Source organism: Vulpes vulpes, chromosome 16 (assembly GCF_048418805.1).
Source record: "Vulpes vulpes isolate BD-2025 chromosome 16, VulVul3, whole genome shotgun sequence".
NCBI lineage: Eukaryota > Metazoa > Chordata > Mammalia > Carnivora > Canidae > Vulpes > Vulpes vulpes.
The window spans coordinates 52,357,645-52,383,766 of NC_132795.1; the positions used below are offsets into that span (position 1 = coordinate 52,357,645).

The window sequence follows — 26,122 nt, forward strand, 5'->3', positions numbered from 1 at the left end:
GGGAGAGGGAGGGGGCTGTGGGGGGACAGGGGGCTGAGGGAGCACTGGAGGCGGCGTCCCCTGGAGTGGCACCAAGATGGGCGGGGCTCTGTGTGGCAGGTCCTGAGACAGTACAGCATCAACCTCTCGGAGGAGGAGTTCTTTCACATTCTGGAGTATTATGACAAGACGCTGTCTTCCAAGATCTCCTACAACGACTTCCTGCGGGCGTTCCTCCAGTAGGTGACCTGACCTGGGGCGCATCTGGGCCGACGGGGACCACGGGGCCTGTCCCTGACTCGAATGAAACCGTAGCATCGGTGGGGGGGAGGGGGTCATGAACCGTCAGAGCGTCCCCAGAAACACACCCAGCCCTGTGTCCTCCCGGCGGCCGAGGCTCAGAGCCGCCCCACGGCTCCAGCATCAGCGGGCGGCTCGGGGGCTGCCCCGCTGAGCCCCAACACCCCTCACTCCGCTGGAGTGAATAGAAATGGTAGTCTTTGCAGGAATGATTCTAAGACTTCAAAAGAACCCCAGTGATAAAATACTTAAAATCTTGGGATTTCTGGAGCTTTTATTCCTGAGGGCCTGCTGGTTGCCCCGGGGGGTGGGGGGCACAGAAGGCCTCCCTCCGTCCTGGGTCAGATCCGGACCCCTGCTGGGCTTGTCCGCATGGCCGCCTCTCTGCTCCTAGAGACACAGGCACCAGCTCGTGTCTGAGTCAGGCCTCGTGCCAGCCCAGCCAACAGCTGGCTGGAGGCACCCATCAGTGACCCTTCCTTGGATGTGGCGGGATCTGACAGCTAAGAGAACTTTTAAATCTCTGCAGTCCTTACCACCTTTATGAGGCAAATGGAAGGGAGACCTAGAGTTTGCTGCCTTCTGGAAGGTTCTGGAAGGAACTAGGGAGAGGCAGCCAGGATAGCTGCCCCTGAGTTGTGGCTGCTGGCTGTCAGGGAGGAGTGGGAGCAGGGAACCCCCGCTGTGACCCCGGCCCAGGTAGCTCCAGAGGAGAAGCCGTGCCAAAGTCCGTGGGCCGGGACCCCCCACTCCCGCCCCCACGCAGGTGCACCAAGTTCAGGAAGGCTTCGGGCTCCAAAGCTCATGAGGCATGTGGAGAGGAGCCCCAGCGGCCACAGGCCCTCCCTTGCCTTGAAGATGGTTTGCAGTCACCTTTGTCTCCTTGTGTCCCGGGTTCTAGCCTCAGTTCAGACCAGACCCCAGGCTGAAGAAGGGGGGCTCATGGGGAAGCTGCTACATCAGCTTCAAGCCAGGACGAGACCACCTCTGCCAGACGCTTGCCCCACAGATGGGCACAGGCCTGGGATGCCAGCCCCGCTCCAGCTCGGCCTCAGGTAGCCCCTGCTCCCCCAGGTTTGGATCTGCAATGGAGGGTCCTCTCTTGGCCTCACTACATTTAAATTTTCTCTGAAGTTGAACTAACTAAATTGGGTTGTCTACACTAGGGGAAGTCGTGGAAGTTTGCTTGGCTGAAAGCAAACCTCCATGGGTCTGAGGACCTCGCCAAGATGGTGCCTAAGAAAACACACAGGACTTTGTTTTCTTCTGAGGGCAGCCCCAGCCACCAAGAGGGTGGCTTCGCAGGGGCCTGGGCCTGGATTCTCCTCCCCTGTCCTGCGGTCTTCACTGAGTTCTCAGGAAACAGGGGCCAGAGCTAACTGCGCTGTGGGTGCTCTGTCCCCCTGGCCACACCACCTGGCTAGGTGGACTTCTCATCCCCATTGTAGAGACAGCAATACTGAGGCCAGTGCGGAGGGAGGGAGGGAAGCCCTGTGGGAAGCACAGGCAGTGGTGGGTGGCCCCGGGGAGTGAGGTCTTGGCTCCCTGCTTCCTGCCCCTCAGTCAGATTTCCCCAGCCTGACAAAGGGGGATCAAGTATGAAGCTGAGGGGCTCTGACCAGGCAGGGCCAGGGGCCCTGAGGCCCCAGAGAGCCTGGGGGTCCAGAGGAAGATGCCCACTGCAGGGGAAGGGGCTCTCAGGCAGCCTAAGTTCGGGGCACTGGAGAGAGAGGCCGTGGCCCCTGCTGCCCCCAAGTGGTGCCATGTATCAGGGATCCCTGTGGCCTCAGTGGCTCTTAAGAGTGAGGGGCACAAGGGGATGCCCTTCCCACGTGCCCCTGCCCCAGCATTCGAGGCCCTGCCTATGTGCCCGGCCACCCTGTGCACCCACCTCAGCCTTCCCTGCACAGGCTCTCTCCCATCCTCACGCTCTGCACCTGCTGTTCTCCCCACCTACACCTCAGGAAATGCTGACTTGTCCTTCAAATCTCATCTCAGAGCCACAGCTTGCAGAAAGCTTTCCTGACCTCCCAAGGCTGAGTCAGACATTTAATCTCATGCTGTTGAGTGGCCTTTGTGTCTGTCATTGAAGGGTTTGGAGAGCTTCCAGGTCAAGAAGGGGCTTCTAGAGAGGCAAAGAGCTCATTCTGGCACAAAACCGGACTCCGCGTGTGGTCACGACTGGCAAGCACACAGGCAGCATTTTCAGGGCAGCTTTGGTGTTAGTGAAACTGGGTTCAAATTCTAGCTCTACCATGAAATCTGGCCAAGTCATTTACCCCGTCTGAGCCTCAGTTTCCACATCATAAATAGGGTTCAAACCCAACTCAGAGGACATTGGGAGAGCCAAATGTGGAAAGTGCTAGCACAGAACTTGGCACCAGGAAGTGCCCACATCTCTTCTCCTTCTCAAGCCAGTGTGAGTTGCCCTTGGGCTTGGCTCAGTGGTGAGGTTTCTTGAGAGCAGAACTTCCAAGCTGAGGGCTGTGGGTTAGTGGGCTGTTAGCCATCCCTTCCCTTAACCCCAGAAGAGGTCGGCCAGCTACTTTTCTGATGCCTGGACCCTTCAAGCCTGAGGTCAGCAGCCTTCCCCTGTTCATCCCCTAGTCCCTGTGCAACTTACCCCTCTGGCCTCTATTTCCGTCTCTGCAAAATGAAGTTATATCACTCTCTGCCGTCCTCCTGGAACCATCCATCCATGGCTCCAGCCAGGCAGCCCATTCAAGGCCAGCCCTTGTCTGGCCAAGGATTCAAACACAGACCTGCTCCCCTAGAGTTCCCAAGACAGTAGGACACAAGCAATTGAAAGAGAAGAGGGTCAGGGCTCTGGTAGGGGAAGCCCTCAGTCTATGGGAGCCCAAAGAGCCCCAGCCCTAAGCTCAAAGGCCTCAACACAGGATTTTAGCAAGGGTTTGAGGGAGGGTTGTGCTCCAGAGCCCTCAGAGTCAAAGCCAGGAGGCTGAGAGGCTTGGGCTACTACCTAAATAAAGATGGGTAAATCCCAGACGGGACTGCCATTCATTCCCTCCTTCTCTTTCCTGGGCGCTGTATCCCAGTCAGATATCTTCAGCTCTGGGCAGCCTTCCCTGAGCCACACTCAGCTGAGTGCAACATCCCCTCTGAATCCCATCATGTTAAAAGGTTCAAGTCCCCATCTCTCCACCTCCAATGAAGTTCTTCATATCAGAACAAATGGCCGCCATTCATCTCTCCTTCATATATCCATGCCCCTTGCATTTGATCTTGGAGTTCCTGTCTCTGAAGAAGTGATGTCCATTTTCTCACTCCTTGAATCCAAACTCAGCCACGTGACTTGTTTTGGCTGATGAGCTGTTGGTTGGCAAGCATGACACAACAGAGACTTGAGAAGCACCTGTGGTTTTTGGCTTCTTAGAGGCAGAGAGCTGGAAAGAGCATCACTCCCACCTGGGTAACAGGACAAATGCAAATTAATGACTTTTCTTAAATCCAGCTGAGAATGGAGTCCACCACACACAACTCACCAAAATCTGAGGGGATACAGGTGCCTGCAGAGAGCAGCAGACCCAAGCATTTGCTTACCTGGAATAGTCACCCCCAACCATCGTATAAGCCAATAAGAGGATTCAGCTGGAAATTTTTAACAAATTGCTAAAGGCTAGCCTGAGAATGTGAATGCTCTGGGGGCTGTCGGCATAGTGGTGTCTGCATCCTTCACGAACCCCACCAGGAGTTCACAGAGGTCAAGAAGAAGACTTCCCCACTCCTGTTTCCCCAGTGGTGCTGGCTAGAAGAAGAGAGCAGCAGCCACCGCTGAAACTCTGCCAGAACCCATCTCCCATCTCTCAGAGGGAGCAGGAATGATAATATGCAGAAGGATGACAAAGCTATAGCCCGAGGGCACTAATTGGAACCCAGTGCAGGTGGGGGAGCAGAACATGAAAATAAAAGGCTCTGCTCCTGGAGGAGAGGCAGAAATACTGTTAACCCAGCAGTACATCTACAGGAAGGGCAAAAATTGTCAGAATCCACTTTTTCAAAATTCTAGAAATTAACCAAATATTTATACAAGTAACCAAGGAGCATTTATTCAAGAAAAACAGCGGAGGTTTTTTTTTGGGGGGGGGGGAACAAACTTTGTGACATTTTATCTTGTTCTAGTCCAAAGAGCGACACTCCAACTCCACGATAGCTTTGAAAAATAACACTCTGCACTCCCAATGCACAGTGAAAGTCACCAAAGGAAGTAGAATAGAGCTGGAGTACTTTCAAAGCCTCATTCCCAAAGAGTTGTCATATTTGACCTGCCTTGTGATTCCCTAGAGGACTCCATTTGCAAGACTGTCTGTATTTGAACCGACTCAGAAATTGCTCAGGTACAAAAAAAGTCTTTTCCCCAGAGTACAGAGAGGACGTTTGTCAAAAACAATTACAAACAAGTATTTTAACTTTGTGGCTTCTTGAGGTAGTGGATGACAGTTGAGCCAACCAATTTAAGAAGGCTTAAAAGGAAGAGTTGGGTAATAAGATGTTCATAAAGATTTTGAAAAGTTCCCAAGATTTTCCTGGGAATCTAAGTAGAAGTCTATGCATGTGCATAAGGCTGGCACATGCCCAGGGATGTGTACATGCTCAGAAAAGATATGAGAAGACCCTAAGGTCTCACCTTTAACTGACCTTAAGGTTCTGCACTAGCAGAAAATGAAAGCTAAGGCCGTTGTCAACTACTTGGCTCGGTGTTGAAGACATGACTCAACATGCACACAGAGCTCATCAACAAAGACTGGGAGATTTACCAGTTCCAGGTGTTTAAGGAAATTTCTGTCCAATCATTAGCTGACCACTAAGCTGAGAAGAGATTTCACTGGCCACACAGGACAAATATAGACTTAACAGAATTAGTTAAGAAAAGGAACTAAACAAGCAACAATAATAACAAACCTTGGAGGGGAGAGAATCTTATTTCCAAAGTTGCCACATTATACTATTTAAAATGTCCAAAAAATAATAAAATAAAATAAAATAAAATAAAATAAAATAAAATAAAATAAAATAAAATAAAATATCCAGTGTTGGGGCAGCCCGGGTGGCTCAGTGGTTTAGCACCGCCTTCGGCCCAGGGTGTGATCCTGGAGACCTGGAATCGAGTCCCACGTCGGGCTCCCTGCATGGAGCCTGCTTCTCTCTGTGTGTCTCTCATGAATAAATAAATAAATAAAAATTTTAAAAATAAATAAATAAAATAAAATGAATGTCCAGTGTTTATCAACAAATTACAAGACATAAAAAGAAATAAGAAAGGGGGTGCCTGGGTGCTGGGCGGTTCAGTTAAGCATCTGACTCTTGGTTTCAATTCAGGTCATGATCTCAGGCTTGGTGCTCAACATGGAGTCTGCTGTCCCTCTCTCCCATTCCTCTCATTTATTTGTCTCTCTCTTCTTCTTTCTCACTCTCTTTTATAAATAAAATCTTAAAAAAAAATAAAGAAGAACAAAGTATAGCCCATACACAGGGGGAAAAAGTGATCAATAAAAACAGTCCTTGAGGAAGCCCAGGTGTTGGATTTATTAGACAAAAGCTTTAAGTTGGCTATTTTAAATATATTCAAATAGCTAAAGGAACCCATGTCATGAGAATACTGGATGGAGAATATCAAAAGTATTAAAGAGATGAAAAAGAACCAAATAGAAATTCTGGAAACTGTAACTGAAATTAAAAATTCACTAGAAGAATTTAACAGATTTGAGAATGCAAAAGAATCCGAACACTTGAGATCATCCAGTCTGAAGAACAAAAAACAAAAATAAAGAAGGAAAATGAACAGAGCCTCAGAGACCTGTGGAGTATCATCGGGCATACCAACATACACACAGTGGGAGTCACAGGAGGAGGGGGCAGAGCAGAAAAAATATTCAGAGAAACAATAGCCAATAACATCCCAAACTTTTTTTAAGACTTTATTTATTTATTCATGAGAGACACAGAGAGAGAGAGAGGCAGAGACACAGGCAGAGGGAGAAGCAGGCTCCCTGTGTAGGGAGCCCGACGTGGAACTCGATCCCAGGACCCCAGGATCACGCCCTGGGCTGAAGGCAGACACTCAACCACTGAGCCACCCAGGTGCCCCAAAATGTCCCAGACTTGAAGAAAAACATAACTCTATGTATCCAGGAAGTTCAATAAGCTCTTCAAGAGGATAAACTCTCAAAGAGATCCATGCTTAGACCTGTCATGTCAAACATAATGATCATCTCAATAGATGCAGAAAAAGATTTTTGACAAAATATAGCATTGATTCTTAAGAAAAACTATAGCTAACATTATAGTGAATGATGAGAGATTGAATGCCTTCCCCTAAGATCAGGAACAAGGCAAGGATGTCCTCTCTCATCACTTATCCACATCATACTGAAAGTCCCAGCCAGTGCAATAAGACAAGAAAAAAGGAAAAATAAAAATGGAAAGGAAGAAATAAAATTGTCTCTCTTTGCAGATGACATGATTACCTAATAGGAAATTTCAAAGAACCCACCAAAAAGGCTGACTAAAGCTAAGTGAGTTACAAAGTCATTACACAAAAGTTAATTATGCGCCTGGGTACTCACAGTGAACACCTGCAATGTAAAATGTAAAAAACAATACTGTTTATAATATACCCACAATGAAGTACTCAGCTATAAATCTAACAAAATGTGTGCAAGATCTGTATGATAAAAACTGTTAAAATATCACTTCTCTGATTATAAATCCTATATTATCTCAAAATCTCAGCAAGATCTATTTTATATGTCAACAAGTCCATTGGAAAATGTACTTGGAAAGGTAAAGGAACTAGAATAACTAGAATAGCCAAAACAATTCTGAAAAGGAGCAAAATTGGACAACTCATACTATCCAAATTCAAGATTTACCCATAAAGTTACAATACTCAGGAGAGTAAGATATTGGCAAAAGGATAAACTTATCAATCAATGGAACAAAATAACCCAAAATAATACCCATACAAATATAGCCACCTGATTTTTGACAAATGTATAAAGGCAATTCATAGAGAAATAGCATTTGAATGTAAAAACATGAAACTTATACAAACCTCACATCTTACACCAAAATTAACTTAAAATGCATCATAGACCTAAATGTAAAACATAAAACTATAAACCTCTACAAGAAAACATCAGAGAAAATCTGCATGACCCTGAGCCTGATGGTGGGTTTTTAGGTACTACACCAAAAGCACAATTCATAAAAGATAAAACTGATACATTGGAATTTCTCAAAATTCGAAACTTTGGCTGTGAGAATCTGTTAAGAGCATGAAAGACAACCCACAGACTAGAAGAAAAGATTTGCAAATCACATATTCAATTAAGGACTTGTATCCAGAGCATAAAGACCATAAAACAAAACAAAACAAATGTTTTTAAGGAAGAAAAGGACAAAAATCTGAACAGACACTTCACAAAAGAATATACATGAATAGCAAATAAGCATATAAAAGGAGGTTCAACACCAGTAGTCATTAGGGAAATGGAAATTAAAACCACAATGAAATACAAGACATACCTACTCAAATGGCAAAAATTTTTTTAAATGAACAATACCAAATTCTCATGAAGATGTTAACCAAGAGGAATACTCATTCCATGCCGGTGGGATTGTGAAAACACAGACATTTTGGAAAATAGTATGATGTAAAAGGAGTCAAGAATTTTTCAAGTGATAGAACTGTTCCCTATGGTACTGGGGTGGTGGATACATGAGTCTACATTTCTGGAAACTCTTAGAACTGCACACTACAAAGAGTGACTTGACTATATGCAAATTTAAAACAGTCAACTAAGATGTCAGGGAATCTTAAGATATAGTGTAGCCTGTGACAACAGAATCTAATTGTACTTCTAATGTTTGACATAACCTCCCTGAATTGGGTTGGGAGAGAAGACCTGACCAATTTAACCTTGGAAAAGAGTTTGCATTGTCAGACTAAAGAGAAAAAAAGGATTACACGTGAACCTTGAACTCTAGCTGGTAACTATGTTTCTCACGGGGGATCTAGATAAAAAATTCTGAAACTGCTTTATGGATGTGCTAGGATTGAACACACACATAATCGCAGATATGGGAACCAGCCTTCCCCTTGTCAAAGGAAGAAGTAACAAATATGCAAGGTGGAAAAGAAAGAATAAATTATACATTGCTGCATTAGAATCTGAGGTAAGGGTGGTGTATCAGTATGAACTAATGATTATTTTAAGATAAATAGATGATAGGTAAGTAGGTAGGTGGATAGATGGATGGATGGATGGATGGATGGATGGATGGATGGGTGGATAGATAGGTAGATGGATGGGTCGAAGGATCGATGGATGAATGGTAGATGAATGGGTGAATGGATGGTTGGATGGATATAGACATAGGAAAGATAAATGAGCTTATAGATTATTAGTATACTCATGTATTTCCTTGCTTTGACCACCGTGAGGACCTAGAAGTAGTAATATCCTAGTAGCAACTAGCACATCACCTAGATCTTGCTTTCTAAACAAAACGAGTTAGAACTCTCTGTAGAAATAGCTGATTCCAGGGCTGGAGCACAGAAAATGCAAGATGGGCTGGGTGCATCTTGTAGTGCCAGAAATCAAGGAAGTCAAACAAACAAAAGATAGGAATATGTCAAAAGAACACAGGAGCCAACTTGAAATAGCTCCCAGTGGGCAAAGTTAAAACAATTTGAGTAAACAAAATAAATAGCGACAGTACTATATTTTAACCTAATGAAAAAAATAAATAACCATGAGTCTGTGCTGATCGAAAATAAATAAGTGGCAGAAAAGGGACAAATCTTCCTTACAGAACAATTCCAAATAATAAATGTATGAGGAAGGAAGAATTAGAAAATTGCCATGAGAGCACCTCAGTAATCATTGTTCCAGGCAAGATCCATAGATGGATGCTTAAATTAGTAGACAGAACTTTAAGGAGAATTGGGACATTTGCGTAGCCTGAATATACCTCCCCCAAATATTTATTAATGTGGTGATCTTAACTGTGTCCACAAATTCTTTGCTGCTCCTCCCTCTAGAAGGGAGAGCTTGAGTCACCTCTCCTTGACCATGAGCTGGACTAGTGTCTCTCTGCTAACAAACAGAGCACGGAAAAGGAAGACTAGCACCTTCACAGTGAAGAAAGCTGGCAGACATCACCACCACCACGTGCTCAAGACAGGCATCCGCAGTGGAACGTCACGGTGACGTCATGTTACCCCAGTGGCCTTGAGGACCAGTCAGCTGTGTTGTATTCTCATTAATACGTAACCCCAGACTAATCACGAGAAAACAGCAGACAAACCCAACTTGATGGACATTCTACAGAGTAGTCAACCAGTATTCAAAACTTTCAAGGTCAGGCAAAGTGAGGACAGACTGGGAAACAGTTATAATGGACACAGGACAACTAAAGGCAGCATGGCACCATGGACTGGGTTCTGGAGTGGAGAAAAGATATTAATAAAAACTATAGAAATCCAAATAAGGCTTATAGTTTATTAGTGTTGTACCAGCATTCATTTCCTAGTTTTGGTAACTGCATCGCTGTTATATATGTTCGCATCAGGGGAAACTGGGAGAAGGGTATCGAGGAACTCCCTGTACCACCTTACAAGTCTTCTCTATGTCTAAAATTATTTCAAAATTTAAAAAAGTTTTTTTTTTAAATGGGAAAACTGTGTTCTGTTGTTCAGGGCCCAACCGTGCTCCTTCCTCCTCCTGGAAGCTTTCCTCTATCTCCCCTATACACCAGGCTTGCTCTTCCTTGGGGCCCCCAAACCTACCCCCTCTGCCGCTCTCTGGGCCCCAAGCATGTAAGGCCTGAAGGGGTTCCACTTCTTTTCTGGGATTAGATGAACTCTCCAAAGGACACCGCGAGCTTCCAGACAGCAGAGCCTGACTTGCACATCTTGGAGACCTTCAGTCTGTGCCTTCAATAGGTCTGTGCCTCAGTCCTAGCAGACTGAGGGCCCCAAGCAGGCTCGGGCCCAGCCAGGAGCTGTGGGTGGCATTAGGGGAGAACTCTGGATGAAGTCCTTGTCCACAGAGCTTGTCACCTCCACCAGTTTGTTCAGGGGCCCAGGCAGGGGTCTCTCCAGGAAAGTGAAGGTAGGCAGGGGACACAGCTCACTGGATTGGCTCACTAGACTCCTGTGGACAATAAGAGGATTGTCTGAGATGCCATCCTATATGGGGGTCACCTGGGCAAAGATGCTGTGAGTGCACATGAGCCCTGAGTGCTGAGCCACCAAGAGCTGAGGCACCATGTGTCCTGGCACCTTTGCTGTGGGACCCCCCCCCCTCCACCACTCATCCAAACCCCAGACAAATGAGGACCTGTCTACACTGAGGGCAGCAGGAGCATGTGGCTCAGCAGTGGCTACGTCTGGAGTTTCAGCAGAACACGGGGCCTGTGTACCACAGGAGGGCCTACAGCGTGACGGCACTACCAGAGGCAGCAGCTGGCACAGAGGGTCCCTGCCCCTGCCCGGGTGCCCTGCTTGTACTCGCATCAGCCAAGAGAGGCAGCCAAGGCTACCTCAATCAAGTGACTCCTCCTCATGGCCCCCTGATGGAGAGCCGAGGCCCAGGACAAGGTGGTGTAGGCACCTATGAGGCCCTGGTGGAGGGCAGGTGGCAGGTGGGGCAGTCTGAGGACAGGAAAGGGCCATGGGGAGGCTGAGACACACAGTCTGCCCCAGGCTGCTGCTCCTGCCCTCCACGCATCCCTCTGGGAGGGCTCTTCCAGACCCATGGCTTTGGTTATGGCCCACAGATGCTGACCTCAGAGATCTCCTCCTCAGAGGCAATCAGAGATGCTTCTCCTCCTCCAGGCCCACTTATCCCTGCAGCCATTGAACCTCCCCCCCTGCATATTCCAAGTGCACCTCCAGCTCCCGTCCCAACAAAACTCCCCATCCCTCTTCAAACCTGTTCTTCCAGCTCCCATTCCCCCTCCATGACTGGCAGCCAACACCCATTGTCATCCTTGACTCCCCTAACCTCACCCCCACATCCATCCCTCAGCAATTCTACTTCCTTAATCTAGCGCCACCTCCCTCATCCAAGACAGCCCCATGGGAAGTGACCAGTGAATGTGATGTGGAATGTGTGTGGAGTGGAATGACTGTGGTGTGATGTGGAATGGATCAACAGATGGGAATGTGGGTGGTGGATGGATGGATGGATGATGGGCAGATGGATTGATGATGGATAGATGGACGGATGGATGGATGGGTGGGTGGATGGATGGCTGGGTAGATGGATGGATGGTTAGATGGATGGATGGATGGATGGCCAGATGGATGAGCGGATGGGTGGGTAGATGAATGGGCGGATGGGTAGATGGACAGATGGGTGGGTAGATGGATGGATGAATAGAAATGGTGAGACTTTTACAGCTTAGGTGGCTTTGAGACCTGGTATCATTTTACCTGTCAATGATTTTCTTGGGTGACATCTGGACCATAGTTTGATAAGGGCTGGGTAGAACATACTGCCTCCGGGCCCACCGCTAAGAGCATCTTGAAGTAAGTACTCTGTTTTGAGGAATCAGGCAAACTACGTGAATGTCATAGGGCACCAAATGGCCCAGTGCCAGCCACCTCTGAGACTGCTCTACCCCTGGGGAAGCTGAAGCAAATGAAAGGACGCCAGTTGCTACCACATGGAAGGTCTTTTGGCCTCTGAAGTCTGTCAAGGACCCAGGCCTGGGCTGGGAGGACCCCGTTCCTCCCCCACATGCCTCACACAACACCCAAAGACGCATAGGAAGAGGCGCCACATGGACATCTCTTTCTTTTTACAAAGACTTTATTGTCTGACATGCTTGACAAAAAAAAAAAAATTACAGCCACAATCAAGTTATGCCAAAATGATTGAGGAGCACGCCATCATCTTTCATACCTCAAGGACTTTTAATGAATTTTCTTTCAAAGTAACAGCTGCCTTCATAACTTTTCCACATAAAAATACACCATATTCTGAAGATACCTTAGGAAAAAAATTTTTGAAGTTTATAGTTCTTGGTCCGAATAGAAATTCGGTAGAGGTGACTAAAAGGAAGAAGCCTGTGTCTTCTCCACCCCGCGCGTGCACCTGTGCCCTGCACCTGGCCTTCCCCAGAGACCTTGTAAACATCCTCGGCCACCAGGAACCGCTTGGCCAGATTCCTGAAGTCCTCACCCCCCCCCTCAGGGCGCGGCTGGCCCTGGTCCGTGCGGTGGTGCTCCTGCCGGACTCCCCTCAGAGACGGTGCCCCTCGCCCTGTGGGGAGCCCTGTGCCAGTGGGCAAGGACTCGGGGTCTCCCGGGAGGCTGGGCTCAGACTACGGGATCCCACAGTGCTCCAGGGACTCTCTATGAGCAAGAAATCAGAGAGGCTCTGAACAGGACCCTTAAGGGAAAAAAAGGAGCCTGGGGACCCTGCGTGGCCTTGTGGGGGCAGAGCTTTGGGCAGTGGCAAAGCAGAGGCTATGAAGCCAGAGACCAAGGCTCACGTCTTGCTTCTGCCCCTCTTGAGCTGTGTCCCCTCAGGCAAGTTATGTCACCTCTCTGATCTCGAGCCCCTCATCTCTAAAATGGGGCCAACCATGCCGATCTTGCAGGACCGCCTGAGACAATGAGAGAAGAGGGCGTGTTAGGGGCTGGCTGCCAGGCCTAGGCCTAGGGGGAAGTGAGCCAGCCCTCCTCTCTGGTGCACGATTTCAGAAGGCACCAAAACGCTCAGCAATAGATATCAGTGGTGCCAGGTAATCCAATGTTTTTAAAAATCAAAATCTATTCAGAAAAATAGCCACGATGAACAAAATATCAAAATTTTGAATAAAGATAGACTCTGATCCTGCACGTGGCCATCCTGCCTCTCTCTCCTCACCATGGTGAGACCCTGCTGGCTCCCTTGGGATCCCTCACAGATTCAGCCCCAACCCCCCACCTAGTCCTAATTTAAAGGAAAAAAAGAAGTCCCCCTGCGTGAAGCGGCCAGAGCCCAGGGCCTGCTCTGCCACCATGCCACCCTCCCGTCAGCACAACAGACTGGCACAGGCAAGGGCCAGGAAGCAGCCTCTTCAGCTGTGGGCCCAGACACAGAACCCAAACGGTGCGTGGGGAACCCGCATGAGGATGGAACCCCATTCAAGGGCAGTAATGAGAAACACGAGGTCCACTCCATTAAGGTAAGAAGGACATGTGTGTGTGTGTAGGTCTGTGCACCCCCACACGGGCACATACACCCGGCCCGGGTCTGCGGCCCCTCCGGCCTGCTGAGTTCTGCAGGGCCGAGCAGCCCCCATGGATCGGGGCCGTCCATGACTTGTGGACCCTCCATCTGGTCCTGGGCACTCACATGGCTTGTTCTGTAGAACCACTCCCACCCCCCAAAATCCAGGCTCCAAGCAAGCGCCTGGGATGCTCAGGCCATTGTTCAAGACGGCTAGATGCCCACAGGAAGAAAGCAGGGTCACAAGGCAAGGCAGACGGCTTGCTGGCCTGGCCAGGTGTGGTCCGAATTCCTGAGACATCCCTGATCGCTCCCTCCAGGGCCTTGGCTGTGACACAGGCCTGTCTCCTCTCTGGCCCGGGAGGAGATGGCGGGCTCCTTGCACCCAGGCTAGAAAACCTACCCCACCCCCCCACCAGCCCTGGGGCTCGCAGCCTGTGTGGGCTCACAAACCCTCAGAGGGAGATTTTGTGCGAGAACTTCCAAAATGTGTCCAGGAGCAGCGGCTTCCCAAACCCACAAGGGTGTCCAACCGAGAAGGATGAGGAGTCCGTCAGTTCCCGAGCAGGACAGGACCGCAAGCTTGTTAGGTCGTTTGACAAGGTACACGCGGGAATGTACACGCAGAAGACAGTCACGAGCACAGAACCCCTGACAGGGACCCCCAGGGTCCTGACTCCAGGTGACGGAGGCCGAATAGTCAGGGGAATGTTTCTTCATTCCAAGGCCTCAACCCATCTGCTGGGCTGGTCCCCGCGGCCAGACGGGTTGTCTGCGTGGAAGGAAGGGTGGTTGGGGTCCGTTCTCTCGGCCAGGCGGATGTAGCTGATGTGGGCAGGAAGGGCTGAGACAGCGGGGGCAGTCAGGAGTTCCGGGGTGTGGGGAGGTCAATGACTATGGGCGGGTTCACAGGCTGGTAGTTCACGGTGCACACAGACGCGTTCACATAGGTGGTGGTCCCATCTGCCATGACACCGTAGCCTGGAAAGTAAGCAGACGCCGGTCAGGGCTGAGGGGTGAGGCCAGGGCCGGGCAATGAAGTGGTCTTAGTGGGTAGTGAGAGAGCACTCACTACAGTGGGCTGAACACGTCCGGGGCAAGCTACCGAAACCCTCAACTTAGCCTCTTCATCTAGAAATAGAGGTGAGGAGGACAGATGCTCCTCCTCGGGCTGCTGTGAGGAGCACATGAGATCATAATCCACCTACAGGGGCGCCTGGGTGGCTCAGTGGGTTAGGTGTCTGCCTTAGGCTCAGGTCATGATCTCGGGGTCCTGAGATCCAGCCCCACATCGGGCTGCCTGCTCAGCAGGAAGTCTGCTGCCCCCTCTCCCTCTGCCTCTCTCCACTCAAGCACTCTCTTTCTTGCTCACTTGCTCTCTCTCAAATAAATAAAATCTTTAAAAAAACAATAATCCACATACAGTGTTCAGCCCAGTCCTAAAAAGCACATGAATAGCACAGTGAGACCTCATCACTGACATCATCACCACCATTAGCATCATCACCACCACTTATCACCACCACCACCAGCACCATCCTCATCACCATCCCCATCACCACCATCTCCATCATCATCATCACCACCACCACCACCAACACCATCATCACCAGCACCATCATCACCACCATCATCACCATCGCCACCACCATCATCATTGCCACAACCATCATCACCATTGCCACCACCAACATCATCATCACCACCATCACCACCATCATCACCATCACCACCACCACCATCACGTACTTTCTTGTCTTAGCCTGTACTGCCATCATAGCCTTTTCCCACCATGACTACTTCTTAGAATCTTCATCTTTAAGCTCAGATCACCTCCAAGCCAGAAGGGACATTCCCCTCCCCCTATAGATTACCCATTCTTTGGTGCCCCCATTTTTCCTATACAAGTGTGATCTGGATCACACACAACCTCAGATCTGGTGGCATCACATGCCCTTGGTAGGGCTGCACAAAATGACAGCCACTATTGCTATCCCACAGCACATCCCACAGGGGTTGTCCTCTTCCTTGACCTCTCAGATTCTGCCTTTGGTAGCCTGTCTCCTGCCTAGAAGACTGTGAGCTCCGTGGGGCCAGGGGCAGTCTGATCAGTGCTGCCATCTGCCGACACCCTGCACGGCCCTCGGGGAAAGGGCTGAGGCTTGTTTGCTTCTGAGCTGGAGACAATCTGATGTGGACAAGGCACATGTGAGGCCCAGGGGCCCTGGCCTCACACAGACAGAGGTTCAGGAGGCCAGGAGACAACTCTGGGGAACAACACCTGGGTCCCCATGCCCCATGGAGCCTGTGCACTTTCCGGTAGGGTGGGATGGGCCAGGGAGGCCTGGGGCAGGTGGGATGAAGGTTCAAAGGGAGCAAAAGGAGGAGGAGGTGTGCAAACGGTCAGGCTACGGTGAGAAGCCCAAGGCCTAATAACGAAAGCCCTGTGTGCAGGTGTGGGGGCGCAGGCACTCAGGGCTGGACTGACACCCCCCCGCCACCATCACGGCCACCCTGCCTGCTGCCCCTCGGGGGGAAGTGAACACCCCACACCATTCCAACTAGGTGGACCCAGCAGGTGTCCCCTGCCCCCCGGGAGTAGAGCCAGAATTCCATGTGTGTATGTGTGTGTGGTGGGGGTGGAGGCGAGGTGCCACCACAATGTCTCAGGCAAGCAAGTGACCCTCCACATTTATTAATACTTATTTATATTAAGTATGCCAGGCCGCAGGGCGACAAGACCGGGCTGCCAGCCCTAAGGCCTCCCAGTGTGCCTCCGAACCTACCACATCCTCCATGTCCCATCCAATGTCCCCTCCTCCGAAAAGCCCCCTGCCCGTGTCCCAGAGACTGTCCAAGGAGGCAGAGTCGTGGCCGGGGCCGGGCAAGCAGTGACCCCGTGTCAGGAATGGGTGGAGACCGGGGAGGAGGTGACTGGGTGGACGGAGGTGAGGAGCCCGCCCCCCGCCCCCGTCGCCCACCTTCGTGGATGTGGCCAAAGACGTGCAGCCGCGGCTGGACGCGCCTCTGCACTGTGTTGAGCAGCTCCACGCAGCCCACCCGCTGCATCTTCTTGGGGACCCAGTCCAGGAAGCCTGTGTGAGGAGACGGCGGGAGGGCGGTGATGGACAGGGTACAGGTGGCCAGGCGCCCTGCCCCGCAGACCCCAGGCTGCAGCTTCGGGGTCTCCAAGTCACGGGGTCCCCGACTCCAGGCCCCAGGCGGACCCGCCCCCAGACCCCCGCAGCTGTGCTGCCCCGCCTCCCGGGAGGGAAAGCCTGGCGGGAGCCTCGTCCTCTGCGGGGCCGAGCTGGCAAGGGCCCAGAGTGGGCCAGGCACTCAGGGTGGCACATGAGCTCCCCCACGGGCTCAAGGCGGCCTCTGGGGGTCCATCCGTCCATTGCAGGGACGGGCAAACCGAGGCCTGAGAGGGACGGGGGAGGCCCAAGGGCACCCCAGTGCTGGCAGCGGGGCTGCACCAGGAGCAAGATCTCCACGTCGGAAACTTCTTAAGCAAACATACAAAACCCCGGGAATGAAGTCCATTCCACGCAGCACAGCTCCGTGCGGAGTCCGGGGCCGCGCACCGCCAGCCTCCCGGAGCCGCCCAGATGGCGGCTGCTCATTCTCCTCACATGGCTACACAAACCAAGAATAATTGATTACTCCAAGCGAGACACCGGGGTTCATCTGGGCCCCTCTCGGTTTGGGGTGGGCAGAACAGGTTTCTGCTGGTGTGGAAGGGGGATCCTCAAGGCATTGGTCAGGCAGCCTGCGGTGTTAGTGCTGAGGGATGGAGGGGAGGAGAGAGGGGGAGGGAGAGGAAAGGAGGGGAGGAAGGAGGGAGGGAGAGAGAGGGAGAGGGAGGGAGGGAGAGAGAGGGGAGAGGGAGGGAGGGGGTGGGGGGAGAGGGAGGGCCCACCAGGCCTGGCCATTCCGTGCCCCTCCACCTGCAGCCTGCAAGCCCTGGAGGCAAGCACCCCCAGAGTGGCCCCTTGTCCCACGTCACCGCCCGCCGCCACCGCGGCCCCATCACTGCGGGAGGGACGGCAGGTCCTGTGCCCGCGGCGGGAGGCAGAGGAGGCTAGCAGGCGCTGGGGAGCCACGAAGGGTCGGGTCGGGTTGTAGAGAGGCGTCATGGCACAGCTGCGGGTTCGGAGGACTCCCTCCTGCGGATGCGGGGACAGTGGAGTGGAAGGGGCAGGACTGGGGGCAGGGGGAGCAGCGAGGGCGCCGTGGCAATCATCGAATAGGCCCGGAAACACCGCCGGCCCCAGGTGGGGTCAGCAGGGCTGGAGAGGAGAGGAAGGGGCTGGGGCACAATTCGGAGGTGGGGTCAGAGGGAGGGGCGGCCTGAGAGAGCCCCCGACATCCGGACAGCCAGTGGGGCCCCAGGCGGTTAGGCCACGAGAGAGCGCTGCATCAGCCTGGACCAGGGAGGTGGCAGCGGGGCCTGGGAGGAGGCTGGGGCCTGGGGGCTGCCAGGATGGATGGCGCTGCAGTCCCCTAGGGGTCTTGTGGGGCAGGACAAAGCCCAGAGAGCCACTCTGAAAGTATTCTGCCCTGGGATGCAGGCCTGGAGAGTCAGGGCGCAGCCCCCCGCCCCCCCCCCCCCGCGCCCCCCCCCCCCCCCCCCCCCCCCCCCCCCCCCCCCCCCCCCCCCGCCGCAGCCCCAGTGTGGAGCACGCAGGCCGAGACTCCACCCTCCCTGGGGCACTGCGAGGGGCCCACAGGGGACAGTCGGTGCTTGGGAAACAAGGGGGGCTCTGGGGAGAGCAGCAAGCCGGACTCGGAGCTCATAGGGGCTGACCTCAGCGCTCAGGTGGGCACCCCCCCAAGCCCCGCATCCCCCCAGCCCAAGCCGGCCAGCTGATGGCCAGCCGACGCTTACCCAGTGGTGGTCCGTGGGTTATCAGGATGTCTACGCCTTCAGGAATGAGGTTCCATTTCTCTAGCAGTGCTTGGCCTCGAGGGAGGTTAAAGCCCCAGCCATAAAACCAGGGCTGCCTACGGAAGAAGAGCAGGAGGTTCAGAGAGGCCGCGGACAGGAAGGGGGGGCAGGCGGAGGCCTGAGGTCCTCAGGACCTGCCTGATGCTTCAAAACTCAAGTAAAGGTGACAACCGCCGGGACTCAGCCAGAATCCTGACCGACTCGTGGGCCGGGCGATGTCACTGGCATCCTCTTACCTTTTCCTCGTCTTTCAACACAGTTTCTGTTTTTCTAGGACGAATTAATATTATTTCCATAATTTTTTAAAATGAAAGTTTAAAAAGAATCAGCTTCTGACAATGACCTTTCTTGCTCCAGGCTCTTCTAAGGAAACTCAGAGCACATGCGCACCCACCCCTCACCAGGAAAACGCTCCTCTGTCTTCCCGCCCACGGCTGGGGCAGGTAGAGACCCCACCCATCATCACCACCATCACCATCATCACCACCCAGGGACCCCACCCAGAGAGAGTGGCTTCCGAGTGGAGGACAGTGATTCCTGCTTTCCCCTGAAGCTCCCAGCAGGCTGCGTCCATCCCCAGCTCTAAGGGCAGGGCCAGAGGGACCCAGGCCAACTGGCTCACTGGTGAACGTGTAACCCAGATCCTTCCATTGGAGGGAATCCCAGATATTTCTTTGGAGAATGAGGGAAGATGAAGCTGTCAACCCTGTGTCTCAACCAGTGAGCTTCTTGCCTTAGAAACTGTTAGCAGCTATTAAGCTGTCCCAAAGGGCTATGGCTGGACCACATGGCCCAGGGGAGCCCCTGGGTCAAAACTGCACCGGTCACCCACCATACTTCTGCACTTCTCACATGGGCCCATAGAAAGCCATTTGATTGGGCTTCCATTTCTAACAAAAGCATCCTACTAAGAACCTCCCTTTGGGCCTGAGTCATAAGATCCCACATTAACATAGCCCTTTAATGTTTACAAAATCCCCATCATCACCACCATCACCATCATCCCCATTATCACCACCATCATCACCACCATCATTATCACCATCATCACCACCGTCACCATCACCACCATCACCATCATCACCACCATCATTATCATTATCACCATTATCACCACCGTCACCATCATCACCACCATCATCATCATCATCATCACCACCATCAATATCATCACACACCATCACCACCACCAGCACTCTAACCATCACCAACATCACTGTCGCCACTGTTGTGGGTCACATTGTGTCCTCCAAAAACATAGGTTGAAGTATGAACCCCCAATACCTGTGAATGTGACTGTATTTAGAAATAGGGTCCTTGCAGATATAATCAAGCTAAGATGAGGTGATAGCAGATTAGGGTGCGCCCCTAATCTAGTGACTGGTGTCTTATGAGAAGGTCCTGTAAAAACACAGAGACAGAGGGAAAAGGTCCAGTGACAATGGAGGTGGGGATTGGAGTGATGTTGTCTACAAGCCAAGGAGCACCAGGTACTGCCAGCCACCACCAGAAGCTGGGAGAGGGTCATGAAACAGCTCCCCTCTCAGGGCCCTCAAAAAGGACAAATGTTGGTGACACCTTGATCTCAGATGTCCAGCCCCCAGACTGTGAAAGAATAAATGCCTATTGTTTTAAGCTCCCCAGTCTATGGCCCCAGGACATGATACAGGCATCATCACCACTATCACTGTCATCACCACGGTCACCTCCCCACCTGCCACCTCAGGGACCTTCACACAGGCAGCATGGGTGGGCAGACAGGTTTCTTTCTTTACGTTTTATGGATGAGGAGACTGAGAACAGGAATTATCACCTGCATCTCCTGCATACCTACTTTTTTGTCAGCTACCATCCAAGTACATGGATGGTTTTCCTGTTACAAGAACCCTGTGAATTAAGGACTCAGTATCCCCATCTTACAGATGAGGAACCAGAGGCTTAGAGAGGTGAGGTAACCTGGGGACTTGGTCCCGGGCGTGCTGACTCCCAGGCTGGGCACCTCACTACCACTCACCTGCCTACACATACCGTACAAGTCAGCTGGGGGCCTGGGCTTTCATCTTCAGGGTCTGTCGCGTGCCCAAAGTGGCCGCTAACATCCCTCTCATGGCCCATACGCCCTTCCAGGGCAAGGCTGAGACCTCTGGTTGTGGACCCAACGGCTCTACCTGTTTCCAGCCACCTCTTTGGAACCCCAGGCACCTCACGGAACACCATTTGAAAACCCTGATTTCGTCCCACCATGGTACATTCTGGACAAGAAGACTGAGGTTTGGTGAGGTGCCCAGGGTCACACGGCTCATCGGGGGAGAAGTCATGTTTGAACCCAGGCCTGAGCCTCTGTCCCCCCAGCCTTCATGCCTGCAGTACCATCTCCTAGAACCCAGGTTTGTGAGGGAGGAAGATGGGGCACCGCGGTGGCTCTCTGGGTGTCAAAAGTCCTTTCATCATTTCAGACACATGCCGAGTCCCCTCCATTGCCGGCCTTGCTCATCTGGGACCCCTGCCAGGAACACTGGGTCCCTGATCTTCCCCTCCTGCCCACCCTGCCCTCATGCCACATGTATCCTTCAGAGCCCTGCCTGCCCCACCCTGCCGCTCCTCCTGCACCCAGCAGCAGCCCAGAAGGGAATAAATGTCGCATTAGGGAATGGTGGTGAGTGACAGAGGCCTGGATCAACAAATCCCTCTGTTAACAGATGTCAGGACTTTTCCTGTTGCCTTGGGATTGCAGCCTAAACTTCAAAGCTCAAAACGATGCCCCATATTCAAGAGAGCCCCCAGGCCCTACCCAGAAACACTCACTAAAAGCGGGCAGAGCACGCCAGGCCACCATGGCCCCAAGCCCCTGCTGACCTACGTTTTGGCTTTGAAGAAGGGGTCTGTTGGCTCCTGCCTTGTTCTTGTAGGCGAAGCCGAGAAGATTCCCTCATACCTAGATATGAGTGGATCCCGGGAGAACACCTGTATGGCTGGCCTGGGATCTGCACTCTGAGGCTCTGGGAGGAGAAACAGATGGTGAGAAGGAGGTACAGAAGGGCTGAGTCCCCAGGCTTGGGCTGTCCAAGGGATCCCCAACCATAGGAAGCACCTGCCAAGTGAGGAGACCAGGTGTTCGGGGCTGGGAAATAGCAACTGGGTGGGCTGCCCTGGGGACAGTCCCCTCAGAAGACACCTCCTATCACTGGCACGTCCACATAGGCCTGCCCTTGCACATCTGCATAGAGGTGAGAGTCCTCTCCACAGGAAATGCACCCCCCCACACATACACAATTTTACACCCATCTTTAAGGCAATCTTGGGGTTGGACGGACTTGGGTGAGAATGGGTCCACCTCTTACTACCTGTGTGACCTTTGGCAAGTGACTCGACTTCTCTCTATGCCTTAATTTCCCCATCTATAAAACAGGGATAATAATACCATCTCAATAGGGCTGTTTGGAAGGATTAAATCCATTAATCCATATAAAGTGCTTAAAACAGTGCCTGGTTCAATCCATTGTAGCTGCCTTCATCACCATTATCACCATCATCATCCCATCTCCATCATCACCACTATCACCATCATCATCATCCCATCTCCATCTTCATCATCATCATCATCACAAGCAGCAGCATCACCACTATCACTATCACCAATACCACCATCATCACCACCATCATCAACATCATCATCATCCCATCTCCATCATCATCACCATCACAAGCAGCAGCAGCACCACCATCATCACCACCACCACCATCACCATCACCATCATCATCATAACCATCACCACCACTGTCATCACCACCATCATCATCACTATCGCTATCATTATTGTGGCCCCTTCCTGAAGCCCCCCCCATGGAGGGTGCATGAAAAACCTTTGACCTAGGGCAGAGTGTTTCAAACTGCATTTTGACGGCTCACAACAACATTTTTTTCAAAGGAAAAGAGAGCATCATCAAAAAGAGTACCTCCTAGCAGGGAAGGATACTTCAGTTAAATGTATTTATATTTAAATAGACACCCACGTATGGATGTAGTGAGTCACAATGTAAAGTGCTTTTCCTACCACAGTTCCTGGTCAGAAACGGCTAACAGTCCCACTCCGCATCCACCCGAGGCTGCTCCTGCCCTAATAGTCTGAGCTCACAGCTCTGCAACCCTGAAGACCCTGGTACACTCAAAGTCCCCTTTTGGTGGAACCAGGGCAGACTCACTGCAGAAAGGGCTGCAGCAGCCTGGAAGCCACTCAGAAAGCCAAGCCTAGTGGTCCTCTCAGGAGCCCAAAGGCCTGTCAGCCTCTGGGGAAAGAAGCAACGCGTTTCTGGCACTGCCTTCCAAATACAAGATCTATTCTTCAAAAATCTAATCAAATATTTACAAGACGGGATGAGGCCTCATCTGCATGGAGAGAAGGCATCTGTTAGTTCCTGTGAGCCACAGCAAGGGGTAGCTTCTTGAAAGAGACACTTCGAAATAGATCAGAGACCCCACAGACCCCCAGAAGGAGACCCCCGCAAGCCTCTGCTGGCCTCAGCTTCCCCTCACCCAGCACCACCGAGTCTTCCTCTGGGGCGGCGGTTCCCCACGGAGACACCTGCCCCGTTCTTGGAAAGACAGCACCTCAAATCCTGGGAAGGCGCCGGGGAGGCCCTGACAGCTGAGTTGCTCAAGGCACGGAGGCTGGCATCAGACCTCCCAGCTCTGGGCCCCTGGGCTGCTCGCTTCACCTGTCCCAGCAGAATAACGATGCCTATGCCCCCAGACCTTCCCCCCCCGAGGGCAGGGGCATCCCTGCTGCCCGCCGTGACCCTGCACAGAGGGGAGGAGAGAAGGGGGGGTGAAGAGGCTTGCGTTTCACTCCCACTATGAAAACTCCTAAAGGCCCAGGAGCTCCATCAATGGGAAAGGGGAGGTTCTAGCTTTTATTGAAATTTTAGGAGGAGAAGGAAGCATCAAATCATTCATGCAGACATCCAGAGGAGACATTTCCCAGGATGGCCCGTGGGCTGGGGGACACCCTCTGCAGGCCAGGGGCCTTGCCCAGGGCAGCCTGCAACAGGGCCCGTGTGGAGACGGGCTCTTCACGGTGACCTCGCCCCCTCCCCAGAGGCCTTTGACCGGCCCCTCCTGCTGATATCCATTCAGCTCCTCCAGGGGGAGAGGAGACAAAGGGTGGCGCAGGTCCTCGTCGGAGAGGAAGTTGGCCCCAGATGCCCCAGCGTCTGGCCAATCGGCCTCCTCACCTCGTAAGGCCCTTTGGGGCGGGAGGTGAAGTGCGCAGCTGCCCTGATTTCCTGCCAGGGGACAGGGCAGCCAAGGGCCACAGGGCCGGCCACCCAAGCAGCCGGGGCCCAGCCCACCGCCTACTGGCCCACCCACCTCGGGGGCAGCCATGGTCCGGGACCCTGAGTGCCCCACACGGGACTCTGGGGCCCTGCGAAAACCCAGCCCCCGCCTCCTGCACCCAGCCTGGCCCCGCTGGGGGCCCAGGGCCCGACGTCTACACCCCATCCGGGACACCGCACAGGCCCCAAGGAGGTCGGATGAATCAGAATTCCGAGTGAGCAATGGGAGGAGGCTTTACGTCCTGAATTTCTGTCTTTCTGTTCTAAAGTAACCATTGGAATAATTTTCTTACAGAATGATAGTTGCCATGACAACCAGAGCAAATTTTCCTTTTCTGAAACAGATGTCTCATTTAGTTGAAAATTAGAATGTGAACAAACCCATGGGAAAAATTAATTCAAACTTTAACAGAGCGCTGAATACAATGTAATCTCTCAGAGGTTAACCCCTTAACAGCTTTTTTGTGCGCTTATGGTAACCTTCGAATCCAGTCTAATTAAGCCCGCTTAGCCAATATAAATGACCTCCTCATGGCCAATCATTAAACGATTTCCCCCTGAAGCGTGAATCCCGGGTCCCCCAACGGCAGACGGGAGGGGGACGCGTCTGCAGAGATCGCTGAAGCGGAGCGCACTCCGCGCTGCGGGGAAGGTGTGCCCAGGGGTCAGCCAGTTAGCCTGGGGGGTGGCCACCCCATTTCCTGGGGATGCTGGGGTGTGGGCGGAGGAGGCCTGGGGTGCCCCAGGGTGGGGCTGGGCCCAGCGGGGCACCCAGGCCAGGGCACAATGCCCGAGGGCAGGCGTAGGGGGTTCCCTTGACCGGATTCCGAGGGGCGTGGCAGCGACATCAAGGGGACAGCCACACAGGCACAAATCCAGATGCAGAAACCGGGGTGTGGGCAGGGTCACAGGCTTGCCCAGGGTTACCTGGGGACCAAGTGACACAGCCAGGGCTCGAACCCAGACGGTGATCCCAGAGCCCATGCTCCCTTCCTCCATGCCAGAGGCCTTCCTCCTGCCTCCCCCTCCTCTGCGTGCCCCGCTTACCAGCCACTTGCACACCTCAGCTCAGTTAACCCTCAGCTCAAAGTCCTGGGAGGCTCCCACTTTAACGAGAAGCAAACAATGGCACAGAGAGGCCAAGTGGTGTGCCTGAGGACACACAGGACCAGGGGTCCTGGCTCCTGCATCGGGGGCCCAATAGGTGCCTGACCCAGAGAGGCCCCCACTGGGGTGGTTGGGCCGCAGGTTCCCCCCCTTCAATGGCAACCGCCTGCTGCCCCTGTGAGTAGCTCCTGAACGTCCCCTGCCAGGTCCCAGCCCAGCCCTGGCCCTGCTCTGCCCCTGTGGAGGCTGGCTGGACGGAGAGGAAGCAGCCTGTGACTCTGGTCCCTGGTGCCCCCCCTCAACTGTCCCCCGTGTGGCTCCTCTACTCCCAAGCCCTCCATGGCTCCCTGTGCCTAGAAGACCAGCCCAGACCTCAGGGCCTGGCACACAGGGTCCCTGGGCTCTGTCCCCATCCACCTGCGGGACCGTCCTGCTCAGATTTCCCACTGAACTCACCACCTGCCGGCCGTAACAATCCTGTTTGCTGAGCACAGCACAGCCTTTCCCACCTCTGGGGCTTTTGCTCCCACTGTTCCAGCCACCTGAAAAGCCCTCCTTAGCCTCTCTTCAGAGTCCATGACTCAATATTTGTTAAGGTTTGGCTTAAAGGCCCCTCTTCCAGGAAGCCTTCCCTGATCACCTCCATCCCCCAAGCACAGGTGACCCTCCCTGCTCTGAGTGCCCTCGTGGTGGCTCCCTCAGGGTGGGCTCAGGTCAAATCACCCCTAAATCCCTCTTGCCCAAAGGATGGCTGAGCCTGGGTGGACTCAGGAGGGTTGGCTCATGGTGTGCACGAACGAATGAACACAATAGAATCAACGGCCAGGTGCTGTACCTGGCAGGTGGGCAGGTGGGAAGAACTAAGCATCTGTCCTCTCCTCTGTGCTCCCTCCCTCCTGAGCCCACCCATTCCCCAAACCCCTGGAGTCACGAAACTCCGACACCTGCAACAAACATAAGCACCAGGACACAGACCCTCACCACCCACTGAGCTTCCAGTCTCCCTCACCATCCCATGACCGGCCCGTGGGACCCATGTGCCCATTTCACAGATGAGACCTCAGAGGGGAAGCGGGCTCAGTGTGTCACACCCTCTGCATGCCGCCTCACCTCCTTCGGGGAACTTCCCTGCCTCCCAGGCAGCCTGCGCCCCAGGGTCGGGGGTGGAGGGCGGCTGCCCTGGCAGGTGCTGGGCCAGGCGTTC

General features: G+C 52.8%; 2 protein-coding genes across 16 annotated transcripts in view; one reads left to right on the forward strand and one right to left on the reverse strand.

Annotated features, from left to right (window-relative positions):
• EFCAB6 (EF-hand calcium binding domain 6) overlaps positions 1-541 on the forward strand; it is a 243,750-nt gene extending 243,209 nt beyond the window's left edge. For all 8 annotated transcript variants that reach the window (XR_011997867.1, XR_011997868.1, XR_011997869.1 and 5 more), the window contains one exon: positions 100-541. Coding sequence is in view for 5 of the 8 variants with exons in the window: in XM_026017432.2 (XP_025873217.2) it covers positions 100-222 (123 nt within the window). In the remaining 3 variants the exon portion in view is untranslated. The remainder of the gene's footprint in view (positions 1-99) is intronic.
• An 11,560-nt stretch (positions 542-12,101) lies between these two features.
• MPPED1 (metallophosphoesterase domain containing 1) overlaps positions 12,102-26,122 on the reverse strand; it is a 78,531-nt gene continuing 64,510 nt past the window's right edge. For 7 of the 8 annotated variants that reach the window (XM_026017443.2, XM_072741719.1, XM_072741717.1 and 4 more), the window contains 3 exons: positions 18,418-18,533; positions 16,508-16,621; positions 12,102-14,507 (listed from right to left, as the gene is read on the reverse strand). In XM_026017443.2, coding sequence (XP_025873228.2) covers positions 14,389-14,507; positions 16,508-16,621; positions 18,418-18,533 — 349 coding nt within the window. In that variant the 3' untranslated portion in view covers positions 12,102-14,388. Of the gene's footprint in view, positions 14,508-16,507; positions 17,696-18,417; positions 18,534-26,122 lie in introns of all 8 variants that reach the window. The other variant, XR_011997870.1, reaches the window with a different exon arrangement.